This window comes from Artemia sp. Qi Xiang Cuo, chromosome 6 (genome assembly GCF_049724085.1).
Source record: "Artemia sp. Qi Xiang Cuo chromosome 6, ASM4972408v1, whole genome shotgun sequence".
Lineage (NCBI taxonomy): Eukaryota > Metazoa > Arthropoda > Branchiopoda > Anostraca > Artemiidae > Artemia > Artemia sp. Qi Xiang Cuo.
Window position 1 is genome coordinate 42,089,755 of NC_142799.1, and position 17,602 is coordinate 42,107,356.

The following is a 17,602-nucleotide window of genomic DNA, read 5'->3' on the forward strand; positions in this document are numbered from 1 at the left end:
TGAAACCTATGATTAGGGATGTGTGGGTTATTATTTTTTGAATTTTCTGAGCTGGATTTCTTAGCCTTTCGTAGGTGTGTGTTGTCTGAAAAATATGATTTGGGATGGTTAATTTGCTATTTTTGGCTTTTCTGAGCTTGATTTCATAGCCATTCATAGGTGTGTGCTTCCAGAAAATTATGATTTGGGAGGTGTAGTTTGCTTTTTGGACTTTTCAGAGCTAGGATTCTTAGTCACTAATAGGTGTTTGTTGTATAAAGCTTCGAGTTTGAGATGAGTAGTTTGCTATTTCAGACTTTTCATAGCCAGGTTTCTTAGTATTTCGTAGGTGAATGTTGTCTGAAACTTATGATTTGGGATATGTAAAATACTCTTTCGGGCTTTTCTGAGTTGGATTTCTTAGTCTTTCATAGGTGTGTGTTGTCTGAAACCTATGATTTGGGATGAGTGGTTTGCTTTTTTGACTTTTATGAGCTGAATTTCTGAGCCTTTAGTAGGTGTGTGTTGACTGAAACCTATGATTTGGGATTTGTAGTTTGCTATTTTTGACTTTTCTGAGCTAGGTTTCTTAGCCTTTCATAGGTATGTGTTGTCAGAAAATTATGATTTGGGATGTATAGTTTGCTATTTCAGGCTTTTCTGAGCTAACGTTTCCTAGTATTTTGTAGGTAAATGTTGTCAGAAACCAATAGTTTGGAAATGAGTAGTTTGCTATTTTTGTCTTTCCTAAGCTAGGTTTCTTTGCCTTTTGTAGGTGTGTGTTGACTGAAACCTATGATTTGGGATATGTAGTTTGCTATTTTTGACTTTTCTAAGATGGATTTATTAGCCTTTCATAGGTGTGTGTTGACTGAAACCTATGATTGGGTTGAGTGGTTTGCTATTTTTGTCTTTTCTGAGCTAGATTTCTTAGCCTTTCATAGGTATGTGTTGTCAGAAAATTAAGATTTGGGATGTGTAGTTTGCTATTTGGACTTTTCAGAGCTATGATTCTTAGTCCATCATAGGCGTTTGTTGACTGAAACTTCTAGTTTGGGATGAGTAGTTTGCTATTTCAGGCTTTTCTGAGCTAAGATTTCTTAGTCTTTCATAGGTGAATGTTGTCTGAAACCTATGATTTGGGATATGTAAATTACTATTTCGGACTTTTCTAAGCTAGATTTCTTAGTCTTTCGTTGGTGTGTGTTGTCTGAAACCTATGATTTGGGATGTGTGGGTTGCTACTTTTGACTTTTCTGAGCTGGATTTCTTAGCCTTTCATAGGTGTTTGTTGTCTGAAACCTATGATTTGGGATGACTAGTTTACTATTTTTGACTTTTCTGAGCTAGATTTCTTAGCCTTTCATAGGTGTTCGCTTTCAGAAAATTATGATTTGGGAGGTATAGTTTGCTTTTTGGACTTTTCAGAGCTAGGATTCTTAGTCACTCATAGGTGTTTGTTGTCTGAAACATATAGTTTGGGATGACTAGTTTGCTATTTTTGACCTTTCTGAGCTAGATTTCTTAGCCGTTCATAGTTGAATGTTGTCTGAAACCTATGATTTGGGATATGTAAATTACTATTTCGGGCTTTTCTGAGTTGGATTTCTTAGTCTTTCATAGGTATGTGTTGTCTGAAACCTATGATTTGGGATGTGTGGGTGGCTATTTTTTGACTTTTCCGAGCTGGATTTCTTAGTCGTTCATAGGTGAGTGCTGTCTGAAACTTATGATTTTGGATGGTTAATTTGCTATTTCCGGCTTTTATTAGCTAGGTTTCTTAGCCTTTCATAGGTGCGTGTTGTCAGAAAATTATGATTTGGGATGTGTAGTTTGCTATTTCAGGCTTTTCTGAGCTAAGATTTCCTAGTATTTCGTAGGTAAATGTTGTCAGAAACCAATAGTTTGGAAATGAGTAGTTTGCTATTTTTGGCTTTCCTGAGCTAGGTTTCTTTGCCTTTCGTAGGTTTGTGTTGACTGAAACCTATGATTTGGGATATGTAGTTTGCTATTTTTGACTTTTCTGAGCTGGATTTATTAGCCTTTCATAGGTGTGTGTTGACTGAAACCTATGATTGGGTTGAGTGGTTTGCTATTTTTGTCTTTTCTGAGCTAGATTTCTTAGCCTTTCATAGGTATGTGTTGTCAGAAAATTAAGATTTGGGATGTGTAGTTTGCTATTTGGACTTTTCAGAGCTATGATTCTTAGTCCATCATAGGCGTTTGTTGACTGAAACTTCTAGTTTGGGATGAGTAGTTTGCTATTTCAGGCTTTTCTGAGCTAAGGTTTCTTAGTCTTTCATAGGCGAATGTCGTCTGAAACCTATGATTTGGGATATGTAAATTAATATTTAGGACTTTTCTAAGCTAGATTTCTTAGTCTTTCGTTGGTGTGTGTTGTCTGAAACCTATGATTTGGGATTTGTGGGTTGCTACTTTTGACTTTTCTGAGCTGGATTTCTTAGCCTTTCATAGGTGTTTGTTGTCTGAAACCTATGATTTGGGATGACTAGTTTGCTATTTTTGAATTTTCTGAGCTAGATTTCCTAGCCTTTCATAGGTGTGTGATTTCAGAAAAATATGATTTGGGATGTAGAGTTTGCTTTTTGGACTTTTCAGAGCTATGATTCTTAGTCACTCATAGGTGTTTGTTGTCTGAAACCTATAGTTTGGGATGACTAATTTGCTATTTTTGACTTTTCTGAGCTAGGTTTCTTAGCCTTTCATAGGTGAGTGTTGTCTGAAACTTATGATTTGGGATATGTTAATTACTATTTCGGGCATTTCTGAGTTGGATTTCTTAGTCTTTCATAGGTATGTGTTGTCTGAAACCTATGATTTGGGATGTGTGGGTTGCTATTTTTTTACTTTTCCGAGCTGGATTTCTTAGCCGTTCATAGGTGAGTGCTGTCTGAAACTTATGATTTGGGATGGTTAATTTGCTATTTCCGGCTTTCATTAGCTAGGTTTCTTAGCCTTTCATAGGTGCGTGTTGTCAGAAAATTATGATTTGGGATGTGTAGTTTGCTATTTAGACTTTTTAGAGCTAGATTTCTTAGTCCATCATAGGTGTTTGTTGTCTGAAACCAATAGTTTGGGATGAGTAGTTTCCTATTTCAGGCTTTTCTGAGCTAGATTTCTTAGCCTTTCATCGGTGTGTGCTTTCAGAAAATTATGATTTGGGATATGTAAATTACTATTTCGGGCTTTTCTGAGTTGGATACTTCTAAATTTTTCCGTAGAAGATAGGAAAATTTATACTATGATTGTGATTATTTTCCATGAAGATAAAAAGTTTCACTTTAATTCTAAATTTTCTTAAATTCAATTCCGACCTTTCTCAAAGAGATGAAAAAAATTAAAGATCTGTTCCAAATATTTTCCCGGAAGAAGAAAAGATCAACTTCGATTCTGAATTTTCTCAATGAAAATGAAAAAGTTATTGATCAAATCTTTTTTCCCAAAATAATATAAAAATTTCCACTTCAGTTCAGATTTTTTTCTCAAAGAGATGAAGAAATTTAAAGTTCTGTTCCAAATTTTTCATAGAAGATAGGAAATGTTATACTTTGATCGTGAATATTCGAGTTCTATTCTGAATTTTACCAAAGAACACAATTCAATTATAATTTCCCCAATAAAAAATTTAAAGTTCAATTCTAAAATTTTCAGTGGAAAATAGAAAAAGTAATACCATACGTGTGAATATTTTCCCGGAAGATAAAAAGTTCTAGTTCAATTTAAAATTTTTTCAACGAAGTGAAGAAGAATTCAAGTTATCTGCTGAATTTTTACGAAAGAACACAATTCAATTCTAATTTCACCAGAGAAAATAAAAATATTCCACTTCAGTTCCTTATTTCACAAAGACAAAGAAATTTAAAGTTCAATTCGAAATTTTTCGGTGGAAGATAGAAAAAGTAATAGCATGCCTGTGAATATTTTCATGGAAGATAAAAAGTTCTAGTTTAATTTAAACTTTTATCAACGAAGTGAAGGAAAGTTCAAGTTCTCTTCTGAATTTTCTCAATGAAAAAGAAATTAGTCATTGATCATTTCTATTTTTTCCAAATAATATAAAAATTTTCCACTTTAGTTCAGATCTGGCTCGAAAAGATGAAAAATTTAAAATACTTTTCCAAATTTTTCACTGAAGATAAAAAAGTTCAAGTTCTCTTCGGAATTTTACCAAAGAACACAATTCAATTCTAATTTCTCCAGAGAAAATAAAAATCTTCCACTTCAGTTCTTTATTTCACAAAGACAAAGAAATTTAAAGTTCAATTCTAAATTTTTCGGTGGAAGATATAAAAAGTAATACCATACTTGTGAATATTTTCCCGGAAGATAAAAAGTTCTAGTTCAATTTAAAATTTTGTCAACGAAGTGAAGAAAAGTTCAAGTTCTCTTCTGAAGTTTACCAAAGAACACACTTCAATTCTAATTTCTCCAGAGAAAACAAAAATCTTCCACTTCAGTTCTTTATTTCACAAAGACATAAAGAAATTTAAAGTTCAATTCTAATTTTTCGGAGGAAGATAGAAAAAGTAATATCATACTAGTGAATATTTTCACGGAAGATAAAAAGTTCTAGTTCAAATTAAAATTTTCTCAACGAAGTCAAGGAAAGTTCAAGTTCTCTTCTGAACTTTACCAAAGAATAAACTTCAATTCTAATTTCTCCAGAGATAACAAAAATCTTCCACTTCAGTTCTTTATTTCACAAAGACATAAAGAAATTTAAAGTTCAATTCTAAATTTTTCGGTGGGGGATAGAAAAATTAATACCATACTTGTGATTATTTTCACGGAAGATAAAAAGTTCTAGTTCAATTTAAAATTTGCTCAAAGAAGTGAAGAAAAGTTCAAGTTCTATTCTGAACTTTACCAAAGAACACAATTCAATTCTAATTTCTACAGAGAAAATAAAAATCCTCCACTTCAGTTATTTATTTCACAAAAGACATAAAGAAATTTAAAGTTCAATTCTAAATTTTTCGGTGGACGATAGAAAAGGTAATACCATACTTGTGAATATTTTCCCGGAAGATAAAAAGTTCTAGTTCAATTTAAAATTTTCTCAACGAAGTGAAGAAAAGTTCAAGTTCTCTTCTGAACTTTACCAAAGAACACACTTCAATTCTAATTTCTCCAGAGAAAATAAAAATCTTCCACATCAGTTTTAAGTTCCCCAAAGAAATAAAGAAATTTAAAGTTCTTTTCTAAATTTTTAGATGGAAGATAGAAAAAGTAATACTATGACTGCGATTGTTTTCCATGAAGATCAAAAGTTTCACTTTATTTATAACTTTTCTTAAATTCAGTTCTGATTTTTCTCAAAGAGATGAAAAATTTAAAGTTCTGTTCCAAATTTTTCATAGAATATAGAAAAAGTTATACATTGATTGTGAATATTCAACATGAAGATAAGGAACTCCACTTTAATTCTGATTTTTCTCGAAGAAGTGCAAAATGTTCAAGTTCTCTTCTGAATTTTCTTAAAGAAGAGAAAAAAGTTAGCTCAATTCTGAATTTTACCAATGAAAATGAAAAAACCTTCCACTTCAGTTCTTAATTTCTCAAAGACATAAAAAATTTAAAGTCTAGTTCTAAATTTTTCTGTAGAAAATAGGAAAAATCATACTATGCCTGTGATTATTTTACAGTGAAGATAAAAAGTTTCACTTTAATTCTAATTTTCTTAATTTCACTACCGATTTTTTGGAAAGAGATGAAAAATTTAAAGTTCTGTTCCAAATTTTTCATAGAAGATAGAAAAAGTTATACATTGATTTGAATATTCGACTATCTTCTATGAAAAATTTGGAACAGAACTTTAAATTTTTCATCTCTTTCCAAAAAATCGGTAGTGAACTTAAGAAAATTAGAATTAAAGTGAAACTTTTTATCTTCACTGTAAAATAATCACAGTCATAGTATAACTTTTCCTATCTTCTACAGAAAAATTTAGAACTGAACTTTAAATTTTTTATGTCTTTGAGAAATTAAGAACTGAAGTGGAAGGTTTTTTCATTTTCATTGGTAAAATTCAGAATTGAGTTAACTTTTTCTCTTCTTTAAGAAAATTCAGAAGAGAACTTGAACAATTTGCACTTCTTCGAGAAAAATCAGAATTAAAGTGGAGTTCCTTATCTTCATGTTGAATATTCCCAATCAATGTATAACTTTTTCTATCTTCTATGAAAAATTTGGAATAGAACTTTAAATTTTTCATCTCTTTGAGAAAAATCAGAACTGAATTTATGAAAAGTTATAAATAAAGTGAAACTTATGATCTTCATGGAAAACTATCGCAGACATAGTATTACTTTTTCTATCTTCCATCTAAAAATTTAGAAAAGAACTTTAAATTTCTTTATTTCTTTGGGGAACTTAAAACTGAAGTGGAAGATTTTTATTTTCTCCGGAGAAATTAGAATTGAAGTGTGTTCTTCGGTAAAGTTCAGAAGAGAACTTGAACTTTTCTTCACTTCGTTGAGAAAATTTTAAATTGAACTAGAACTTTTTATCTTCCGCGAAAATATTCACAAGTATGGTATTACTTTTTCTATCTTCCACCGAAAAATTTAGAATTGAACTTTAAATTTCTTTATGTCTTTTGTCAAATAAAGAACTGAAGTGGAAGATTTTTATTTTCTCTGTAGAAATTAGAATTGAATTGTGTTCTTTGGTAAAATTCAGTAGAGAACTTGAACTTTTCTTCACTTCATTGAGAAAATTTTAAATTGAACTAGAACTTTTTATCTTCCGTGAAAATAAACACAAGTATGGTATTAATTTTTCTATCTCCCACCGAAAAATTTAGAATTGAACTTTAAATTTCTTTATGTATTTGTGAAATAAAGAACTGAAGTGGAAGATTTTTGTTATATCTGGAAAAATTAGAATTAAAGTCTGTTAATTGGTAAAGTTCAGAAGAGAACTTGAACTCTCCTTGTCTTCGTTGAGAAAATTTAAAATTGAACTAGAACTTTTTATCTTTCGTGAAAATATTCACAAGTATTATATTACTTTTTCTATATTCCACCGAAAAATTAGAATTGAAATTTAAATTTCTTTATGTCTTTGTGAAATAAAGAACTGAAGTGGAAGATTTTTGTTTTCTCTGGAGAAATTAGAATTGAAGTGTGTTCTTTGGTAACGTTCAGAAGAGAACTTGAACTTTTCTTCACTTCGTTGAGAAAATTTTAAATTGAACTAGAACTTTTTATCTTCCGTGAAAATATTTACAAGTATGGTATTACTTTTTCTATCTTCCACCGAAAAATTTAGAATTGAACTTTAAATTTCTTTGTCTTTGTGAAATAAAGAACTGAAGTGGAAGATTTTTATTTTCTCTGGAGAAATTAGAATTGAATTGTGTTCTTTGGTAAAATTCCGAAGAGAACTTGAACTTTTTTATCTTCAGTGAAAAATTTGGAACAGTATTTTAAATTTTTCATCTCTTCGAGCCAGATCTGAACTAAAGTGGAAAATTTTATATTATTTGGAAAAAATAGAAATGATCAATGGCTAATTTCTTTTTTCTTGAGAAAATTCAGAAGAGAACTTGAACTTTCCTTCACTTCGTTGAGAAAATTTTAAATTAAACTAGAACTTTTTATCTTCCATGAAAATATTCACAAGTATGGTATTACTTTTTCTATCTTCCACCGAAAAATTTAGAATTGAACTTTAAATTTCTTTATGTCCTTGTGAAATAAGGAACTGAAGTGGAATATTTTTATTTTCTCTGGTGAAATTAGAATTGAATTGTGTTCTTTGGTAAAATTCAGAAGAGAACTTGAATTCTTCTTCACTTCGTTGAGAAAATTTTAAATTGAACTAGAACTTTTTATCTTCCGGGAAAATATTCACACGTATGGTATTACTTTTTCTATCTTCCACCGAAAAATTTAGAAAAAAAACCTTAAATTTTTTATTGGGGAAATTATAATTGAATTGTGTTCTTTGGTAAAATTCAGAATAGAACTCGAATATTCACGATCAAAGTATAACTTTTCCTATCTTCTATGAAAAATTTGGAACAGAACTTTAAATTTCTTTATATCTTTGAGAAAAAAATCTGAACTGAAGTGGAAATTTTTATATTATTTTGGGAAAAAAGATTTGATCAATAACTTTTTCATTTTCATTGAGAAAATTCAGAATCGAAGTTGAACTTTTCTTCTTCTGGGAAAATATTTGGAACAGAACTTTAATTTTTTTCATCTCTTTGAGAAAGGTCGGAATTGAATTTAAGAAAATTTAGAATTAAAGTGAAACTTTTTATCTTCATGGAAAATAATCACAATCATAGTATAAATTTTCCTATCTTCTACGGAAAACATTAGAAGTATCCAACTCAGAAAAGCCCGAAATAGTAATTTACATATCCCAAATCATAATTTTCTGAAAGCACACACCAATGAAAGGCTAAGAAATCTAGCTCAGAAAAGCCTGAAATAGCAAACTACTCATCCCAAACTATTGGTTTCAGACAACAAACACCTATGATGGACTAAGAACTCTAGCTCTAAAAAGTCTAAATAGCAAACTACACATCCCGAACCATAATTTTCTGACAACACGCACCTATGAAAGGCTAAGAAACCTAGCTAATGAAAGCCAGAAATAGCAAATTAACCAACCCAAATCATAAGTTTCAGACAGCACTCACCTATGAACGGCTAAGAAATCCAGCTCGGAAAAGTCAAAAAATTGCAACCCACACATCCCAAATCATAGGTTTCAGACAACACATACCTATGAAAGACTAAGAAATCCAACTCAGAAAAGCCCGAAATAGTAATTTACTTATCCCAAATCATAGGTTTCAGACAACACTCACCTATGAACGGCTAAGAAATCTAGCTCAGAAAAGTCAAAAATAGCAAACTAGTCATCCCAAACTATAGGTTTCAGACAACAAACACCTATGAGTGACTAAGAATCCTAGCTCTGAAAAGTCCAAAAAGCAAACTACACATCCCAAATCATAATTTTATGAAACCACACACCTATGAAAGGCTAAGAAATCTAGCTCAGAAAATTCAAAAATAGCAAACTGGTCATCCCAAATCATAGTTTTCAGACAACAAACACCTATGAAAGGCTAAGAAATCCAGCTCAGAAAAGTCAAAAGTAGCAACCCACACATCCCAAATCATAGGTTTCAGACAACATACAACAACGAAAGACTAAGAAATCTAGCTTAGAAAAGTCCGAAATAGTAATTTACATATCCCAAATCATAGGTTTCAGACAACATTCACCTATGAAAGACTAAGAAACCTTAGCTCAGAAAAGCCTGAAATAGCAAACTACTCATCCCAAACTAGAAGTTTCAGTCAACAAACGCCTATGATGGACTAAGAATCATAGCTCTTAAAAGTCCAAATGGCAAACTACACATCCCAAATCTTAATTTTCTGACAACACATACATATGAAAGGATAAGAAATCTAGCTAAGAAAAGACAAAAATCGCAAACCACTCATCCCAATCATAGGTTTCAGTCAACAAACACCTATGAAAGGCTAATAAATCCAGCTCCGACAAGTCAAAAATAGCAAACTAAAGATCCCAAATCATAGGTTTCAGTCAACACAAACCTGCGAAAGGCAAAGAAACCTAGCTCAGGAAAGCCAAAAATAGCAAACTACTCATTCCCAAACTATTGGTTTCAGACAACATTCACCTACAAAATACTAGGAAACCTTAGCTCAGAAAAGCCTGAAATAGCAAACTACACATCCCAAATCATAATTTTCAGACAACACATACCTATGAACGGCTAAGAAATCCAGCTCAGAAAAGTCCAAAAACCAAACCACTCATCCCAAATCATAGGTTTCAGACAACACACACCTATGAAAGACTAAGAAATCCAACTCAGAAAAGCCCGAAATAGTATTTTACATATCCCAAATCATAAGTTTCAGACAACATTCACCTACGAAATACTAAGAAACCTGGCTATGAAAAGTCTGAAATAGGCAACTACTCATCTCAAACTCGAAGTTTCAGACAACAAACACCTATGAGTGACTAAGAATCCTAGCTCTGAAAAGTCCAAAAAGCAAACTACACCTCCCAAATCATAATTTTCTGAAAGCACACACCTATGAAAGGATAAGAAATCTAGCTCAGAAAAGGCAGAAGTAGCAAATTAACTATCCCAAATCATAGATTTCAGACAATACACACCTCCGAAAGGCTAAGAAATCAAGCTCAGAAAAGTCAAAAAATAACAACACCAACATCCCTAATCATAGGTTTCAGACACCACACACCTCCGAAAGACTAAGAAATCTAGCTTATAAAAGCCGGAAATAGCAAATTACATATCCCAAATCATAAGTTTCAGACAACACACACCTACGAAAGGCTAAGAAACCTAGCTCAGAAAAGCCTGAAATAGCAAACTACTCATCCTAAACTTTTGGTTTCAGAAAACATTCACCTACGAAATACTAGGAAATCATAGCTCAGAAAAGCCTGAAATAGCAAACTACACATCCCAAATCATAATTTTCTGACAACACACACCTATGAAAGGCTAAGAAACTTAGCTCAGAAAAGTCAAAAATTGCAATCCATCCATCCCACATCATAGGTTTCAGACAACACACACCAACGAAAGACTAAGAAATCTAGCTCAGAAAAGTCCGAAATAGTAATTTACATATCCCAAATCATAAGTTTCAGACAACACACATCAACGAAAGAAATCCAAAATGGTAAACCATGACTCTGAAAAATCAGGTCTTTGGGGCGTCGGGGGCCCTTTGGGGGGGGAGGCCCGGGGGGAGGGTGCCCTTCTGTCTCTCAATGCACAAAAAATATTAAAAAAATGGGGAGGGGAGGAGGGGAGGGGGTGGGGAGGAGGGGAGGAGGGGAGGGGAGGGGAGGGGGATTGGGAGGAGGGGGAGGGGACAGTGAGGAGGGGGAGGAGAGGGAGGGAGAGGGAGGGGGCCCTTTGGGAGCCTGGGGGACCTTTGGGGACCGGTGGAGGGCCTTTGGGGGTCTTTGGGGGCCAGTTGGGAGCCTGGGGGACATTTGGGGACCGGATGAAGGCCTTTGGGACACCGGTGGTCTTTTAGGAGCTTGATGTGCCTTTGGGGGCCCGGGGAGGGACTTTGGGGGTTTGGGGGGCCGGGTGGGAGTCCTGGGAACCTTTGGGGACCGGGGGGTTCCTTCTGGATTGGGGTATGGGGATTGGAACCCTTCGGGGTTGGGGTAGGGCGATCGGGGCCCTTTGGGGTTGGGGTAGGGGACCTCACAACACTGTTAAAATGGAACTTGTGTATTATAACGACCACTAAGTTTTACCCTCAAATTCTCTCCTAAAATCTCTTCAAAAATCATATTTCAAAATGTCTCTAACTGTTTCGCCGAAATAATTCCATAAAATGACTAAAACCGTTTCGCCCAAATAATCCCTAAACGTAATTCAGCGTGTTCCTTTTGTTTTTTGGCATCTCTGTGCATTCACATTTCAAATTTCTAGGAAAGCCTTTCCTACGCTAATCTCTTCATCTCATAAATTATCCTAGCTAAACTATTATGGTTTTGTTAGAATATCAATTTATACCTCAGACTTAAAGCTCAGTGAAGCCGTATTTGAAAATAGAATTTCTCTCTCTTTAGACTCCCACATAATTCCAAGATAACATGTGATGTCATTTATAATTCCTGACACTAAAGATCAATGAAGCCATATTTAAAAATAGAATATTTATTTTCCTCTCTGACCTAAAGAACATTTATCCCACAGACCTAAGATTAAAGAAACCATAATGTTTCTTAATTCCCCCTTCGTGAATCAATAATTTCCCCTAGCGATTATGTCAATCAAGTTCTCAGGTTAGGTTAGCCAAACAATCTCATAACATTCGCGTCGAGCATGTCCATTCTCACTGACAACGAACAGACATAAATCATCCATAAAACAGACATGAAAAACATCAAATAAATCGACCAACACACATAACTATTCAAGAAAACATACATAAATGTGAGAAAATTCCTGTTTTTCCATTATCACTGACAAAAACTATGAATACAGAAATAAATGTGAGAAATCTTCTGTTATTCAAATTCTCACTGACAAAAACCATAAAACAGCCATAACCAACCCTGAAAAAAATCAAATAAATTGAACAACACACATAACCATCCAAGAAAACATAGATAAAAGTGACAAAGTTCATGTTTTTCCATGTGAGAAAATCCCTGTTTTTTCATTCTCACTGAGAAAACCATAAACCACGTGGTACGTACGGGACTATAAGATAGCCTTCTACTCAGAAACTGGATGAATATAAAAACAAAATATAAAGATTATAAAAGTAATATAAAGTAATTTCTATTAGTTTCAAGTTTGACACTTTATATAAGATAATGTCTGCTTATTTTGAATTTTAAATTTGTCCTTTATTTTTCACAGAAAAATTTGATTTTTGTCCTTGACCTCTCTTCGTTCTTCATTACCACAGTTTCTGTATTTATTTTATAAGTAGTTCTATTGGATAATAATTTTAATGATTAATTACGGTTTAAGTTGTTATGGTAGAAGTTGTCGCGGTGTAGGTGATTGTCGTGGATGTAATCAAACAGTTCGTGGTAACGAACTGTAAGTAAGGAGCGACCCGGCTCAATGGTAACCGAAACTCTAGAAAACGGGTTATTGATACCAATAGATATATCAAAAGAATCAGATTTCAATCCTTATTTCAAATATATAACTGTCATCAAGTTTAGTGCCAACCATCAAAAGTTACGCGCCTTAGAAAATTTGGCTGATTTTCAAAAAAAGGTGGAAAGACCCCCTAAACGGTATAGAAATTTAATGGAAATCCCACCACCATATTCAGCGTATCAGAGACCCCTACTGTAGAGGTTTCAAGCTCCTATCTACAAAAATGTGGAATTTTACATTTTTTGCCAGAAGAAAGATCACGGATGCGTGTTTATTTGTTTGTTTGTTTGTTGGTTTGTTTTTTTTTCCCCAGGGGTGATCGTATTCACACAGTGGTCCTAGAATATCGTGGGATGACTCATTGGAGTGGAAATTAAAAGTTCTAGTACCCTTTTTAAGTGACCAAAAAAATGGAGGGCAACTAGGCCCCCTCCCACGCTCATTTTTTTCCCAAAGTCACCCGATCAAAATTTTGAGATAGCCATTTTGTTTAGCATGGTCGAATATATGTTAAATAGGTATTTTAGGATGACTTAATCCCCAAAAGTTCCCAGAGGGAGGGCTAAAAGCTATGAACTTTACCCACTGTTAACATAGTATTGGTTATTGGGAAGTATACAGAAGTTTTCAGGAGGTTTTTTTCTGGTAGTGGGAGGGAAGGGTGGGTCGGTGGTTATGTTGGAGGATCTGTTCATGAATGAACTTTTCATGGGGGAAGGGAAATTGCCATGAAGGGGGTGCCGGACTTGCCAGCATTATTTATTGGATATTGGGAAGTATACAACCATTTTCTCGAAGCAGTTTTTCTGGAGGGGGGGGGGGGGATCTAGCCGGCCGTGAAGCGGTAGCAAATGGACGGGAAGGTGGTTTCGGTTGGGGCAGGGCAATGTATATGAGGGGGGTGCCGGCTTTACCAGCATTATTTAAGAAACGATCAGAAGTTAAATAAAAAAAAACAAGTTTTTTCAACTGAAATGTAAGAAGGAATATTAGAACTTAAAACGAACAGAAATTTTAACGTATGTGAGGGGGTTCTCCCCCAAGTCAATACCTCGCTCTTTACGCTACAGTTTTTTTTTAGTGCTTTCAAAAGAGCTATCTATTCTAATTAAACGGCCTTTGTGATTCAGGGGTTTCTGAATCAACATTTTTTTTAACTTTTAACGTAAAGAGCGTGGTTTTGACTAAGGGGAGAACCCCTTCATATAAGTAATAACATATACGTAATAAAAAAAACAATAAAAAAACAAGCGATACGGCTGAATAGTAATCGAAACTTTTAAAAACGAAATTTTGATGTCAATAAATGTATCAAAAGAATGTGTTTATAATGCTGATCCTAAATATATAAATTTTATTAAGTTTAGTATTACTCATCAAAGGCTACGAGCCTGAGAAAATTTACTCGATTTTTTAAAGAGGGGGAAACATCCCCTACAAGTGAAAGAATTTTAATGAAAATCACACCGTCAGATTCAGCGTATCAGAAAACCCTATTACATAGGTTTCAAGCTCATATCTGCAAAAATCTGCAACTTTGTATTTTTTGCCAGAAGAAAAATATACGAATATAGAAGTTAGTTACGTAAGTTAATTTGTAAAGACATCTATTTAGCAAAAGAAAAGTAAAATTTTTATACAAATAAAAGCTGCATTAACTAAAAAACGGTCAGAAATTAAAAAAAAAAAACAAGTTTTTTAAACTGAAAGTAAGGAGCGACATTAAAACTTAAAACGAACAGAAATTAGTCCGTATATGAAAGGGGCTGTCCCCTCCTCAACGCCTCCCTCTTTACGCTAAAGTTTGACTCTGTTTCACAACTTTATTTTTTGAAACAATAAAAAACTTTAGCGTAAAGAGCGAGGCGTTGAGGAGGGGACAGCCCCTTTCATATACGGAATAATTTCTGTTCGTTTTAAGTTTTAATGTCGCTCCTTACTTTCAGTTTAAAAAACTTGTTTTTTTTATTTAATCGTAGTAAGAACGGTCCTTTTTGAGATATTCAGTGTAGAAGCATTTGTGCTGGGAGTAATGGCTGTGGGAGAACCTAGATTTGTGCTAGTGTTGAGGGGATTGATGCAGTCGTAGATGTGCAGTTATTGCAGCAGGAGTCACACTCGGAATAGTCGAGTTAGCAGTTATCGACCACGGAATTATTGCTGAAGGAAAAGATGTAGTAAGTGTAGTCCTTGTAGGAGTCGTGATGGGAGTAGTCGCCAATTGGAATTTTATAGCCAATTGAAATCCTTGTCAGTTTACCTTTTTTATGTCAGATAAACTATAAATGCAAGTTATTATTCAACAGCATGCAGACGATACCAGTTCAACCGATTCCACAGTTTTGATGGAAGATCACTATTGCTCTTGAAAATCCAATGAATCCCACTGGGCTGGGCATGAACACCTTTTTTGTCGATATTCATTCTTGAAGTCGCTTATACAAAACATTGACATCTTTCAGTCTCAAGTCTGTTATTTCCATTTTTGATAGGGAAAGTAGACGTCCGTAGCCTCCATACAAGAGGAACTAAGAAGAGGCATTATTCTTTTCTTAGAAATGCATCTGTTAAACACTAAACCCCTTATTCCTTACTGAAGTAATCTTGCTAAAGTAGGATATACTTTTTAGAAGCTATTTATTTGATATAAAACAGTCATTGAGCAACTTGATTCGAATACTGTCTATGGTTCCTGCTGAAGAGGATAATTTAGCCCTCCATTGTTAAAGAGGTACATTAAAATTTAAAACAAGTAGTAATGCCCCAATTTAAGAGAAAGGCTACTGCCCTGATCAGCACCGTCCCTCTTTATATGCTAAAATATTTTGTCCTTTGCTGAAAAAGAAGCTGATAGCAGGAAGCAGAAAGATTCTGATATCTAACGGATGCTCAATTTCAAGACAAAATAAATTTTATTAAAAAAAAAAAAAAAAAAAAAAAAAAAAATAAGCCTTCCCTATCAAAAGAATTGGATTTTTATGCTGATTTCAAATATAAAAGTTTCATCAAGTTTAGTCTTACCGATAAAAAGTTACGAGCCTGAGAATATTGGCCTTATATTTGAAAAAAAAGAAGCCCTAAAAGGCATAGAACTTTAATGAAAATCACACCGTCAGATTCAGGGTATCAGAGAGCTTTACTGTAGAGGTTTCAAGCTCCTATTTTCAAAAATGAGGAACATTGAAATTTTTTGCCAGAAGAAAGATCATGGATGCGTGTTTATTTGTCTTTCTTTCTTTCTAGGGGTGATCGTATCGACCCAGTGGTCCTAGAATATCACGAGAGGGCTCAATCGAACGGAGATTTCCAGTGCCCTTTTTAAGTGGTCAAAAAAACTGGAGGGCAACTAGGCCCCCTCTCACGCTCATTTTTTTTTACCAAAGTCACCCGATCAAAATTTTGAGATATCCATTTTGTTCAGCATAGTCGAAAAATATAATAACTATATCTTTGAGGATGACCTAATCCCCCACAGTTCCCGGAGGAAGGGATGCAAGTTGTGAACTTTACCCATTGTTTACACATAGTATTAGTTATTAGGAAGTATACAGGAGTTTTCAGAGGGAATTTTTCTGGTAGGGGGGGGGGGGGGGTGGTGGAAATGGGTTACTTGGTAGGATCTTTCCATGGAGGAATTTTTCATGGGTAAAGGATATTTTTCATGAAAGGGGTGCCGGATTTCCCAGATCTATTTAAAAAACGATCAAAAATTAAATAAAAAACAAGTTTTTTTCAACTGAAAGTAAGGAGAAACATTAAAACTTAAAACGAACAGAAAATATTACGTATATGAGGGGAGATTGCCTCTCCTCAATAGCTCGCTCTTACGCTGAAGTTTTTTTAACTTTTAAAAGATTTTATTATTCTAATTAAACAGCCTTTATGATTCAGGATTCATTCTTAAATAACCGGAACAAAAATCAAACTTGGGTTATAAAAGTAAAAAAATTAAAGTAAAAGTAAAGTAAAAAAAAGTAGTTAAAAAAGTAAAATTAATATGCAAATTTAGTTTTAATTGTTCATGTACGGTGACTAATTTTCAAACCTGCATTAATTCAAAAACGTTCAGAAATTAAATACAAAAATTTAACTGAATGTAAGGAGCGACATTAAACCTTAAAACGAATAGAAATTATTCTGTATAGGAAAGGGGCTGTCCCCTCCTCAACGCCCCACTCGTTACGCTAAAGTTTGACTCTTTCTCATGACTCTACTTTTTAAAACAACAGAAAACCTTAGCCTAAAGAACGGGGCGTTGAGGAGGGGACAGCCCTTTTCTTATATGGAATAATTTCTGTTCGTTCTAAGTTTTAATGTCGCTCCTTACTTTCAGTTAAAAAAAACTTGTTTTTTTATTTAATAAAATTATAAAATAGGTATTAAGGAAACGATTATCACATTCACATTTTTTTTACGCTTCCTCGTGTAATGTTTTTCTGTTTCAATATTTCATAGTCATGTCAAGTGTCACGATGCTTTTTATAAATATTGTCAACTCGAAAAGCAGTTAGACTGCTGATTGGTGACAACAGTTGACAACTTTCAACTTTTCAATTGTTTCGTATTTTGTAGGTTTTATTGTCCGCATGAGGGCGTCGACATTTCATAAGAGGTTTGAGTACTTTGGGATGGATCAAAATATTAATGTTGCAAAAGTTGAATTTTGCTTCACAGGAATGCAATCAAGGGTACTTACTCTTCTATCTCGCTGCCATATGCATTGACCACCTTTGTCCTGAACTTTACAAGAAAGGACTACAGACTGCCCAGGATTCACTTCAGTATATTCAGGCTGATTTGAAAATTGTTGTAAAGTATCACCAAACCCTAGAAGACGAAAAAAATGGATGAACACAAAAAGATTATGGGTACGGTTAGTAATAAAAATTATTTCCTGGCACATGTGGTTGCAGTATATTT

The 17,602-nt window shown here is 33.8% G+C and overlaps 1 protein-coding gene across 2 annotated transcripts in view; it reads right to left on the reverse strand.

Moving 5' to 3' along the window:
- The window catches only part of LOC148951245 (kin of IRRE-like protein 3), a 114,343-nt gene that overhangs the window by 74,954 nt on the left and 21,787 nt on the right, over positions 1-17,602 (reverse strand). For both annotated transcript variants that reach the window (XM_089090195.1, XM_089090194.1), the window contains exon 2: positions 17,379-17,509. In XM_089090195.1, coding sequence (XP_088946321.1) covers positions 17,379-17,509 — 131 coding nt within the window. The remainder of the gene's footprint in view (positions 1-17,378; positions 17,510-17,602) is intronic.